General features: G+C 40.2%; 1 protein-coding gene across 7 annotated transcripts in view; it reads right to left on the bottom strand.

Moving 5' to 3' along the window:
* PDE1B (phosphodiesterase 1B) overlaps positions 1-13,256 on the bottom strand; it is a 464,528-nt gene that overhangs the window by 89,544 nt on the left and 361,728 nt on the right. For all 7 annotated transcript variants that reach the window (XM_077297904.1, XM_077297903.1, XM_077297906.1 and 4 more), the window contains 2 exons: positions 8,673-8,786; positions 3,314-3,496 (listed from right to left, as the gene is read on the bottom strand). In XM_077297904.1, coding sequence (XP_077154019.1) covers positions 3,314-3,496; positions 8,673-8,786 — 297 coding nt within the window. The remainder of the gene's footprint in view (positions 1-3,313; positions 3,497-8,672; positions 8,787-13,256) is intronic.

Raw genomic sequence — 13,256 nt, forward strand, 5'->3', positions numbered from 1 at the left:
CAAGACCACTGACTACTATCAGCTCAGCAGTTAGCTATGTACTCCTGTGAGTCTAACAGGGCACAGTGCTTTCTTTTGTCGGCGACTCTGTGAAGTAACAGAGTTCACTTATACCGTCATATAGTGCCATTTGCTAGCAGGAGGTTCCTCCTGCACGGTGGACCCCAGGCTGCGAACGCACCAATAACTTCATCTATTTACTCGGTGCGTTCCGCTAGCCCTAACACATACTGCGGACAACAGGGACGTACGGGGTGGAGCAATGAAGAGGAAATGCCGCCCAGCGGACCAGTAAAAACTCATTTAAATATCCCGCCAATTTGAGGTGAAAGGTTCCCTTTAAGATGGGTTGCAAAAAAAGTGGGAGGTCCAAGGCATACATCCTAACCAGAGAGACTTAAAGCGGTTGTTCACTACTCAGACCAAATCTTTCTCAATTACTGTAATCCCCATGTAAAATAAAAACTGTCTGTCCTCACATCAGGAGCTGACACCATTCTGTCGTGTCCCCCAAGGCTCGAGTGACCTTGCTATGTTACATGAGTCCTGCAGCCAATCAGAGTCTACTAATGGGGTGCTTCACTCTCACTTCCTTCAGATGAAAATGACATCTGGAGGAAGTGAATGAGCAGCAGCACCTGTAACTTTTTCCAGATGTCAGCTTTGTGAGAGTGAAGTGGCCCATTAGCAGACGCTGATTGGCTGCCGGACTCATGTATCACAACAGAGTCACGCGAGCCCCCCAGAGAATCAGTGCTGAGGTCGCTGGAATGGTGCCAGCACCAGAGGAGAGTACAGGCTGTTTTTATTTTTCATGAGGCAATAGTTTGAGTAAGAGTTGTCTAAGGAGTGGACAACCCCTTTGAGGAATTTACTCAAGAAAGTAAAGGGGACATGATGAAAATCCTTAATCCATCCTCGACTGATGCCATATAGTTTGGTTGCAGGTACAGAGCAGGGCCTTTGTTCCCCTGACGTCAACACAAACGTGGAGTACCAATGTGTTACCATGCACCTGATGGCCTTTTGGAGGCCCCATAGATGCTACCTTTATACACTTAAGATGCCTAGTCAAGATGTTACCATTAAAAATGCATTCAAATCTAGAAAAAAAACTATATAAGTATGGAATTACTATAATTGTAGTGACCTGGAGAATCATGGTATGAACTAACTTGTAGTATTCAGTTAACACTAAAAACAAATCCCAAAAGACCATTATTTTTCACTATTTCACCTTCTTTGAAATTCATTCTATGGTTAAGTGAATGGTGCCATTGAAAAATGCAGCTTGTCTTGCCAAAAAACAAGCCCTCATGTGGATACGTCAGTACAAAAACAAGATATACCTCTGTTTATGCACAAAAACAAAAAATTACTTTATTTAAGTTTCAGGAGAGGAAGTATTATTAATAAGAAACTAAAAATAAGAACAAATTGGCAAATCTGCAGAAAGATCAGAAACCATGGCAGAAGATATTATTTAGTTTAGATCAAACTTTTGAAACATATACATAATGATAAATAAGAAATGTGCAATTGTGAGTTGTGATATTTACATATATACAGCTCTGGCAAAAATTAAGAGACCACTGTAAAATTTTCAGTTAGCCTTATTTTTCTCTTTATAGGTATATTTTTGAGTAAAATGTAAATTGTTCTTTTATTCTATAAACTACTGACAACATGTACATTTTGTATTTATTTTCTGAAAATGAGAAATGGTCAAAATAACAAAAATTGCATTGCTTGCAGACCTCAAATAATGCAAAGAAAACAAGTTCATAATCATTTAGAAGCAACAATACTAATGTTTTATCTCAGGAAGAGTTCAGAAATCAATATTTTGTGGAATAACCATGATTTTTAATCACAGCTTTCATGCGTCTTGGCATGCTTCCCACCAGTCTTTCACACTGATTTTGGGTGACCTTATGCCACTCCTGGTACAAAAATGTAAGCAGTTCTTCTTTGTTTGATGGCTTTTGACTATCCATCTTCCTCTTGATTACATTCCAGAGGTTTTCAATGGGTTCAGGTCTGGAGATTGGGTTGCCTATAACAGGGATTTGATGTGGTGGTCCTTCATCCACACCTTGATTGACTTAGCTGTGTGGCAAGGTGCATTGTCCTGCTGGAAAAAACAGTCCTCAGAGTTGGGGAACAATGACTGAGCAGAAGGAATCAACTGTTTTTCCAGGATAACCTTGTATGAGGCTTGATTCATGCATCTTTCGCAAAGAACAACTGCCCAATTCCAGCCTTGCTGAACCATCCCCAGATCATCACCGATCCTCCACCAAATTTCACAGTGGGTGCAAGACACTGTGGCTTGTACGCCTTTCCAGGTCTCCGTCTAACCATTAAGACAACCAGGTGTTGGGCAAAGAGAAGATTACATTACTCCAGTCCTCTATGGTCCAATCCTTATGGTCTTTGGCAAACTTCGGTCTGGCTCTCCTTTGCTTCTCATTGATGAAAAGCTTTTTTCTAGCTTTACATGACTTGATTCCTGCCTCTAGGAGCCTGTAACGAACTGTTCTTGCTGTGCATTTCACCCCAGCTGCCATTTGCCATTTCTTTTGTTGGTCACTTAATGTCATCCCGGTCAGTGAAGAGTCGTTTTCATCCTCTGCCAATCTGTAGCTTTGTTGTCCCCAATGTTTGCTGCTTGACCTTGTAATGGACTGCATCTTAAAAATTTTAAGGATGGAGGCAACATGACGCCCACTGTGCCCCTCTGCTACTAAAGCCAGAATTGAGCCCTTCTTTTCCTCACTCAAGACTTTTCTTTTCAACTCCTTGGGCATGGTTAAAAGTTATTTTTTCATTCCTATTACTTTTGGGATATTACTAGCATTTGTTTTGCCAGTTTGTCCTATTGCAAGAGGATTGTGAAAACCACAGAAGTGTTTTCTATACTTTCCTTCGTTAAATAAGATTTGGTTCAGGTGATCACCTAATCAGAAGCACATTAAGTAGAATGAGGTGTACTCTGGTTGGAATTCAACTGACACTGGAATGGAATGGCTGTCAGACATGTAGAGAAGCTGATTTTTATAAGACTGTGCAGTGGTCTCTTAATTTTTGTCAGGGCTGTATATATATATATATATATATATATATATATATATATATATATAGATAGATAGATAGATAGATAGATAGATATATATATAGATGTTCACCTATGTGCAGTTACATTTATTGAGCACTGGCATCATTATTCCTAGGATTTATATTCTTACCAGTACTTACTGGGAACTAATACATTTGGCAGTCAAACATTGTTGAATTTGCAGAGGCATGATACCTTTCTACGAAAATCCCTGCTTGCACAGCATGTACAATGCTACGGAATCTGGGCTTTTCCTCAGACCGCCGACCAGTTGATCGTGTCTGCTGTGTGAATGTAGAAGCCAACCAGTCTCTGACCTCAGAGGGAACACAATCTGAGCGGATTTCCTGCAGTTCATCTTCTGTATCTAGAATTTGCCTGTAAATGAAGAGAAGAACGATCAGTACTATGAAGACAACAACAATAGACATGTAAAGACTTATTTTCTTTTGCTCTAATTGTATGTTTAATATGTCCAACTTAATTGCAACAGGGTCAACTGCTATGAGACACCAATACCAAAGGGGTATTTAAGGTTAAGAAAGGTGGACCCTAAATGTTTCTTGCAATGTAAAATAGCAAAGCCAGATGGAATTCACACTCATCAGCTCCTTCTATTGAAGTGGCATGAGCCACCAAATTTAGCGATTGATTGCATTGGTGACGTGTGCAATCGATAAAATATCATCGCTGTAGCTAAAATCTTGTAGCTTGAGTACTATTTTCATTTGTTTTGTTTTATAGAATTTGATTGTTTAGGACCAATTTTCTAAAAGTGAAAAACCCCTTATAGTGGCTTGTAATTGTTGTTAAACCTGCTCCTTGGATGAACGATTGTGCACCCATTGTACCCAACACTGAAGAGCATATTATTTTGCAACTAAACAGCAACTTTAGGGCTATCACTAAGTCCAGCTAGGAAGCATAATCAATTTTGCTTACTCTGATGCAAAGTAAAGTAACACGTGCATTGAATAGGCAACAGTAAGGCAAGCCACAAAAAGGGAATGGTTTTGCAGGTGGTGGCGCCAGACAATTACTCTCGCATTATCCTTTTTGAATGATTAATTTATAGTTTAGCATTTTGCTGTTCTCTTTGTCACGACTGAAGGAATGAGGTAGTTCCTAAAGTCTATTCAGGTTTTACAGGTGGTCCAGCTCCCCCAGGATGGCACTTCCATACGTGTCGTAGCAAAAAGGTTTTCTGTGTCTCCCAGTACAGTCTCAAGAACATGGGTTAGATACAAGAACACGGACAGTTACAGGAGGAGAGCTGGATAGAACCATAGAAGAATATTGACCCTGCATCAGGACCAGATGAGAAACAGATGAGGAACAGAAGGAGAACTGCCAAAGCCCTACACAATGACCTCCAGTGAGATACTGTTTGTGAACAAATTGTCAGAAAAGATTCCATGAATGAGGGATCAATGGCCCTCCATTCTCTACACCAGTGATTTTCAACCTTTTTTGAGCCGCGGCACACTTTTTATACTTAAAAAATCCCGGGGCACACCACCAACCAAAATGGCACAAAATGACACTAAAACAGTACATATTCTACATATAGTTAATAATATAGATTCTAAATGTATTTATACTCACTCAGTGTGAAACCTGGGCCTGTTTCGATAAACACAAAAGGGATATCCTGGCAGGAATGGTGGAAAGACACACACGAAGCTCTTCCTCAACAGTTCTCAGTTTCTCCCTGTTTTTAGGGTTTTTTTGTGCACATGCCCTAACCCTACCTCTAACCCTAGTTCTAACCCTAGTTCTAACCCTAACCCTAGTGGAAAAAGAAAAAAAAAATATTTTCTTTTTTTTTCATTATTGTCCCTACCTATGGGGGTGATAAGGGGGGGGGGTCATTTACTATTTTTTTTATTTTGATCACTGTGATAGGTTTTATCTCAGTGATCAAAATATACCTGGAACGAATCTGCCAGCCGGCAGATTCGGCGGGCGCACTGCGCATGCGCCCGCCATTTTGGAAGATGGCGGCGCCCATGGAGAAGACGGACGGACACCGGGAGGCCTGGTAAGTATGAGGGGGGGATCTGAGCATGGGGGTGGATCGGAGGACGGGGGGGTGGCATCGGAGCACGGGGGGAGCGGGCAGGAGGACGGGGGAGCGGACAGGACGACGGAGGGGAGCGGAGCACCGGACGGAGGACCGGAGAGATCGGTGGTGGTGGGGGGGTACATACAGTGGGGCAAAAAAGTATTTAGTCATTCAGCAATAGTGCAAGTTCCACCACTTAAAAAGATGAGAGGCGTCTGTAATTTACATCATAGGTAGACCTCAACTATGGGAGACAAACTGAGAAAAAAAAATCCAGAAAATCACATTGTCTGTTTCTTTATCATTTTATTTGCATATTATGGTGGAAAATAAGTATTTGGTCAGAAACAAAATTTCATCTCAATACTTTGTAATATATCCTTTGTTGGCAATGACAGAGGTCAAACGTTTTCTGTAAGTCTTCACAAGGTTGCCACACACTGTTGTTGGTATGTTGGCCCATTCCTCCATGCAGATCTCCTCTAGAGCAGTGATGTTTTTGGCTTTTCGCTTGGCAACACGGACTTTCAACTCCCTCCAAAGGTTTTCTATAGGGTTGAGATCTGGAGACTGGCTAGGCCACTCCAGGACCTTGAAATGCTTCTTATGAAGCCACTCCTTCGTTGCCCTGGCGGTGTGCTTTGGATCATTGTCATGTTGAAAGACCCAGCCACGTTTCATCTTCAATGCCCTTGCTGATGGAAGGAGGTTTGCACTCAAAATCTCACGATACATGGCCCCATTCATTCTTTCATGTACCCGGATCAGTCGTCCTGGCCCCTTTGCAGAGAAACAGCCCCAAAGCATGATGTTTCCACCACCATGCTTTACAGTAGGTATGGTGTTTGATGGATGCAACTCAGTATTCTTTTTCCTCCAAACACGACAAGTTGTGTTTCTACCAAACAGTTCCAGTTTGGTTTCATCAGACCATAGGACATTCTCCCAAAACTCCTCTGGATCATCCAAATGCTCTCTAGCAAACTTCAGACGGGCCCGGACATGTACTGGCTTAAGCAGTGGGACACGTCTGGCACTGCAGGATCTGAGTCCATGGTGGCGTAGTGTGTTACTTATGGTAGGCCTTGTTACATTGGTCCCAGCTCTCTGCAGTTCATTCACTAGGTCCCCCCGCGTGGTTCTGGGATTTTTGCTCACCGTTCTTGTGATCTTTCTGACCCCACGGGGTGGGATTTTGCGTGGAGCCCCAGATCGAGGGAGATTATCAGTGGTCTTGAATGTCTTCCATTTTCTAATTATTGCTCCCACTGTTGATTTCTTCACTCCAAGCTGGTTGGCTATTGCAGATTCAGTCTTCCCAGCCTGGTGCAGGGCTACAATTTTGTTTCTGGTGTCCTTTGACAGCTCTTTGGTCTTCACCATAGTGGAGTTTGGAGTCAGACTGTTTGAGGGTGTGCTCAGGTGTCTTTTTATACTGATAACAAGTTTAAACAGGTGCCATTACTACAGGTAATGAGTGGAGGAAAGAGGAGACTCTTAAAGAAGAAGTTACAGGTCTGTGAGAGCCAGAAATCTTGATTGTTTGTTTCTGACCAAATACTTATTTTCCACCATAATATGCAAATAAAATGATAAAAAAACAGACAATGTGACTTTCTGGATTTTTTTTTCTCAGTTTGTCTCCCATAGTTGAGGTCTACCTATGATGTAAATTACAGACGCCTCTCATCTTTTTAAGTGGTGGAACTTGCACTATTGCTGATTGACTAAATACTTGTTTGCCCCACTGTAAGTGTTTCCAGCCATGGCCGATGATATTGCAGCATCGGCCATGGCTGGATTGTAATATTTCACCAGTTTTTTAGGTGAAATATTACAAATCGCTCTGATTGGCAGTTTCACTTTCAACAGCCAATCAGAGCGATCGTAGCCACGAGGGGGTGAAGCCCCCCCCCCCTTGGGTGAAGTACCACTCCCCCTGTCCCTGCAAATCTGGTGAAATTGGAGTTAACCCTTTCACCCGATCTGCAGGGATGCGATCATTCCATGACACCACATAGGCGTCATGGGTCGGATTGGCACCGACTTTCATGACGCCTACGTGGCGTCAAAGGTCGGGAAGGGGTTAATGGGCTGTTGCTGACTTAATGATTATACACAGCATTATTGGCGGGCATTACCTTGGCGGCGGGCAAATGCGAGAGTCTCTCCGCTCTCAGGATGACGCGCCGGCCTCGGTGACGTCATTAAGTCGCGCGAGCGTTCAAAGCTCGCGCATGTGTTATTCCGTGACTGCGCATCGCTGCGCATTGCCGGGGAACAAAACAAAGGGGGCACCATAGTTTGGGGAACTTTCCCCGCGGCACACCCGACCATGTGTCGCGGCACACTAGTGTGCCGCGGAACACTGGTTGAAAATCACTGCTCTACACAGATGAGAGTAGGCTCACACTATGCACATGTGACAGATGTGAAGAACTTTAGAGATACCATGGGGAAACCTTATGCTTTCTCCAACATTATCCAATATGACTGGTTTGGCAGTGGGTCACTTATGATCTGGTGTAGTATATCCTTGCAGGGTTTCACAAATCTCAAAGTGATAGCCAACTATGCCTTGACTGCTTTTATTTTCCAGTATGAAATCCTTAGAGCCATTATCAGACATTATGTGTTTGCAGTAGGCCATTAGTTACTCCCAATGCCTGGTCTCATGTGGACAGAGTGTATTGGCAGTACCTGGCTGATGAAGTCATTGATGCCAATGATTGGCCCTCATGTCCCAAGTACTGAATCTAACTACAACACCTCTGAGAAAATATGTATCAGTGCATTTATCAATGGTAGGTAGAACTACGGACTATCCAGAAGATGCTTCGATTCAGATTTGGAAGGAGATCCCCCAAGGCACCATCTGTCTCTCATTAGGAGCATTTACAGACGGCACATGTGACCAATACACACTACTGAGTTACATTATGAGTTGTCATGATGAAATTCGTGCAAATTAGATCCATCTATGATTTTAATCCCTTACTTTGATTTTCGGGCTGATTTGTAATCCAGCCTTTAATTGGTTGAAGATTTTGGTTTCCATTGACCACAGATATGCGATTTTGATTGCAACAAAGACATACCGTAATACAAGATAATAAAGATTTTCACTTTAAATCAACTTGAGTCTTTCTACACTGAGATCCTACATATGGATTAAGAGTTTCCTTTATTTTTTTGAGCAGTGTATAAATGCTTGACAGCAAAAACGTAAGCCCATTTTGGTGCTCTAATGATCCAAAATAACAAGTTAAAACTTTTAGTCAATGGGTTTGGGTTTTCTATATTATAAAAAAGTCCTTACAAGCTCAAAAACAAAAGGTAAAAATATTGAAAAACCTTCACTTTTCGGCATCTGAATACTCTCATACAATTGTACTTGGAGCAAGTTGACCTACCGCTCTTTATTGGAAACACTGCACAGCACAGGCATCGAGCAGTAAAGTACGCAAATGATTCATGTTAAAATCTCACCTTGTCTCGTCAATATATACTGCTTCCAGCAATGAGGCTGTGTACTCCAAATTCTTCTTCAGTTCCACAATGTTGACCTCGCCATTCTCAAGTTGTTTCACCATGAACTTCAGACTGAAGATAAAGAAGAGACATGAAAGGTAATTACTGAGAAATGACTGAAAGCCTAATTGGTATAAGAGCACAGGCAGTTTTCGTAATATGAATTTGACTTGCAAATCATTTGTCCATAGAGGACAAATACAAGAAAATGTTCACCTTGTACAAATCTGTATGTGCACTCATTACATGAAATTTACTACTAAATCACATTAATCATCAATGTTCATGCTTAGTAATTAAACAAAATAGGAGGATATGTATGGCACACCCAGAATCTCCGATGTAAAATGCACCGGACCCACCAAATGACGGAGGCAGACATTATGGTGCTCTACTCTCATAAAGTCTTGGCAATCGATTCTTCAAAAAAAGTGGCCCTCTCCATCCGTTAAAAAAACATATTTTTATTGTAACGTCCTTAAAAAGGTAAAAAAAAATACTACAAAGATTCCAGCAATGTGAATCCTGAAATGACAATCTATTGAATAGAAAAAAATCCAAATATGACTAAAAAAAATCAGACGCGTTTCAGACAGTCTTACGAGTAAGGGCTGTGTCTGAAAAGTGTCTGATTTGTTTTTGTGTGTTGGATTTTGATTTTTTTATTGGATTTTTTTCTATTTAATAAATTGACATTTCAGGTATCACGTTGCTGGAACTTTTCTTTCTTCACCTTTTTAATAATGTTCCAATAAAAGTATAGGTTTTTTACGAATGGTGAGTACCACCATTTTTCAATTTTTGAATAACTGAATGTTCATGCTTAGATCACCACACATGCAGACATTACTTCTACTGCTCAATACCTCCCATACCATCACTGCTTAGAAAAGAGGGGGAATTGAGATAAATGTTATTTTCCTGTTTCACTTGAAATTATCTGTCTGATCACCTGACATATGTCTTAGTACTTGAATTCCTTTTAAATAAACAATAACTCTGGATAATCTTTTCTTAGCCATGTCATTCCTTCTATACATGTATCAATAAATTAACAACTTGGAAATTCCATCAATAGTTGTGTCCTACACAGTAGGACACTGACCACACCGATAGGACAATATCATTGTGTACAGGGACATACCCTTTAACATAGGAAATGGTAATATTTATGTTATTTCTAATAATAGAGGAACAATACAAAAATCAGTTCTAAGAAAAGATTTTCCATGATTTTTGGTAATGCAAGAATTGATTCAAACAGAAATGTCAGGAGAGTTGACGGGTCATAAAGGTGATATTATTTTACACATACAAAAATCCCAAATCGCAAAAAGCATAAATTTGTTTCAACATTTTGCTGGAGGAGCCATCACCTACTCTATGTCAGGATAATCCAGGATTCCAGATTCCACTGTCAATGTCAATCATCTTTAGTTCATTTAGCGCTTCCACTGCTTATTTGGATTAGGAAATTAATATAATGGGGTTCTTCTTTGAAGGAATGATAAGCTATGAGCATGAAGTTGAGAAATAAAATTGTTCTGAAGGCTAATATTGCCCTCGCTGTTTCTCAGTCTGCAGCTTTTTCTGCATGACCCAAGGTTTAGTGATCCTTTATGTCTGTGGAGGTGAACAGTATATTTATAAGATTGTTGCACGGCTTTATAACATCACATTCATAAAGCTATTCGGAACCCCATCAATTTCACGAGCGAGGATCTAGAGCGCCGCAGCTGAATGAAGCGCTGATCAAGCATGCTAGTCTATCTTAGGCCTCTTTCACATGTCAGTATTTTGCATCAGTATTTTGTGTGCCAAAACCAGGAGTGGAACTCAGAGCATGCTCCATGTTGAAGCCATATTACTCTGACTAAGGCTAGGTTCACAAGACCGTATACTGTACTCTCTCATCCAAGAGAATTGGGTCAATAATGCAAATCACACTCTGATCAAACTCTGAGCATACTCTAAGATGCGGAGAAGATGGAGAAAAACTATTTTCCGTCTTCGCCATTCTGTTAGTCTATGGAAACTGGACTGCACTCAGATGGCAGAGAGCAGTCTGATGATGGACTCGTTGACTGGTATGGCTAAGTCTGATCTGAATATCTGTTCAAACTCGGCATGCTGGGATTTTTTTCTCCGCACCAGCTCTGTCCGAAGAAAAAATTGGACATCTGCACAGCCCAATGGCATAACATTGGTCTAATTGCGATCTAATGTTTTGCTGGAAATATGGTCATGTGCACGAGCCCTTAGAAGAATTGCTCAATGGAACGAATAATCTTACGATACAGCTAAGTACCATATGATTGTCTAAGTAGAATGGAGCCAAAGAGGTGTCTTGTGTCAGCCATACAGCCTCCTGCACAAGGTGCTATATTGTGCATTAGTCCTTCTATACCAAACAACTGCTTAGTCATCTCTCTTGGGTTTTTCATAAATTACCATGAATTAGCATAGGCATTGAGTCATTTAGGAAACACTATATTTGCCTTTTACTATAGTAATCATAATTCTACAGGAAAAAAAAAACTCAAGAGGGAACTTGTCCAGTATTTCCAAGGTGTTTTGCACCAACTGGTCATAATGTTCCACCTGTCCTATTTCCTCCATAGAGAAGAGAATCTACCAGTTCTACATCACAAAAATTACAGATTCCGAAACTTAAGGCAATTCTCTCAATTTGAATATTTAACCCTCTTTTTGTAATCTTAAGCATTTTAACATAAAAAAAATAAAAGATGTTCCACTTTACCTTTTATTTTTCAACCTAAGGCATCATGGGGCATAAAAAAGACCAGTGAAGGAGAAAATGAAATGCAAAAATGAACTCTCCAGAGGGAAGAGATCAGAAATTGAATTCATTTTGCTGTGAAAGGAGATGGGGTGACATCATTGGAAAAAAATAAAAAAATAAACTTTTTTTTCTCAAATTTGTTTTTCTATGAATCTTATTTTGAATATAAAAGGTAAAAAAACATAACAATACTGTCACTAGGAATGGAACTACAAAGAGAAAGATGAGCGGATTTGCATAATATTGGATCCAAAGCCACAAAATTTTACTTTTGTGTTATTCACAGGCTTCTAAGCAGCTTTTCAGGCTATGTTGTATTCTAGCTGACATATTCCCAGTGTACAAATTGTGAGGGAATGTCTGGAGAATCCAAAAATTAAACAGCACATTGGTAACGGCCAGGTAGAAAAGGTGAATGGTTATGCTTCTTTAAAGGGGTTGACTGATCACCTAAAAAAAAAAAAAGACAATTCCATTTGTTATCCAATTTGCAGAACAAACTTGACCATTCCATTGAATGGATCAGTGAAAAAAATAGATTAAACTCTGATACCTTAAAATTTGGGGGGAATTTTTTTTTTTCACATATGATATAAAAGGACGTCTGAAAGAGACCTATCTTACACTTTGAGACTAACCTATAGCTGCAGGTACCCAAAATTAGGATGCGTTTAATAAAGGATGATATTATTACAATTTCAAAATATATGAAGGGACGGTACAGAGAACTTTCTAATGATCTTTTTTACACCTGCAAGGGTGCAGTCATAATCACAGATGCAGACTCTGTGATGGGACGTTGATTCAGGGAACTAGTCCGATTGCCGCATGTTGAGTCGGTAAGGAATTTTTCCCCTAATATAAGTAAATTAACATCCGTATCATGGGGTTCTTGCCTTCCTCTGGATTAACAAGTTAGGCTATAGGTTGAACTCAATGGACTTATGTCTACCGTCAATCTTAAAGCACCACTCCAGCATTTTTTTTATGTTGCAGCGCTGGCGTGGTGCTTCTACACTGTGTTCCAAATTATTATGCAAATAATATTTTCTCATATTTTCTCTAAATTACCTATCTGAATTGCAGTCATTGTTATTTTCCAGTCATCTACTATTCTAGTATAATTGCAATGTTTTGGAACAAGCTGCCTATGAAAACAGTATCTTTTTAAAAAAAATAAACACTCAAAATGTATGTTCCAAATTATTATGCACAACAGAGTTTTCAACCTTTTTTTTTTATTTTGAACAAAAAAATGGTCAATTGTGAAGTTATAAGCATTATCAGCTTATTACAAAATGAAATCAAACAGTTTTCAAGTGAAAACTTTATTCTAGGTGATGTTACATTTGCACATAGGACCCCTTGTTCGAAAGAAGCTTCTGAACTCTCTCGTCCATTGAATTTTCAGTTTTTGGATGGTTTCTGCTTCAATTGTTTTGCATGTGGACAGAATACCCTCCCAGAGCTGATGCTTAGATGTGAACTGCCTCCCGCCATCATAGACACTCCTTTTGATGATGCTCCAGAGGTTCTCAATGGGGTTGAGGTCAGGGGAAGATGGTGGCCACACCATAAGTTTGTCCTCTTTTATGCCCATAGCAGCCAGAGATGCAGATGTGCTTTTTGCAGCATGAGACGCTGCATTATCATGCATGAAAATGATCTTGCTGCGGAAAGCATGGTTCTTCCTCTTGAACCATGGCAGGAAGTGTTGATTTAGAAACTCCACATAGATT

This window comes from Ranitomeya variabilis, chromosome 3 (genome assembly GCF_051348905.1).
Source record: "Ranitomeya variabilis isolate aRanVar5 chromosome 3, aRanVar5.hap1, whole genome shotgun sequence".
NCBI lineage: Eukaryota > Metazoa > Chordata > Amphibia > Anura > Dendrobatidae > Ranitomeya > Ranitomeya variabilis.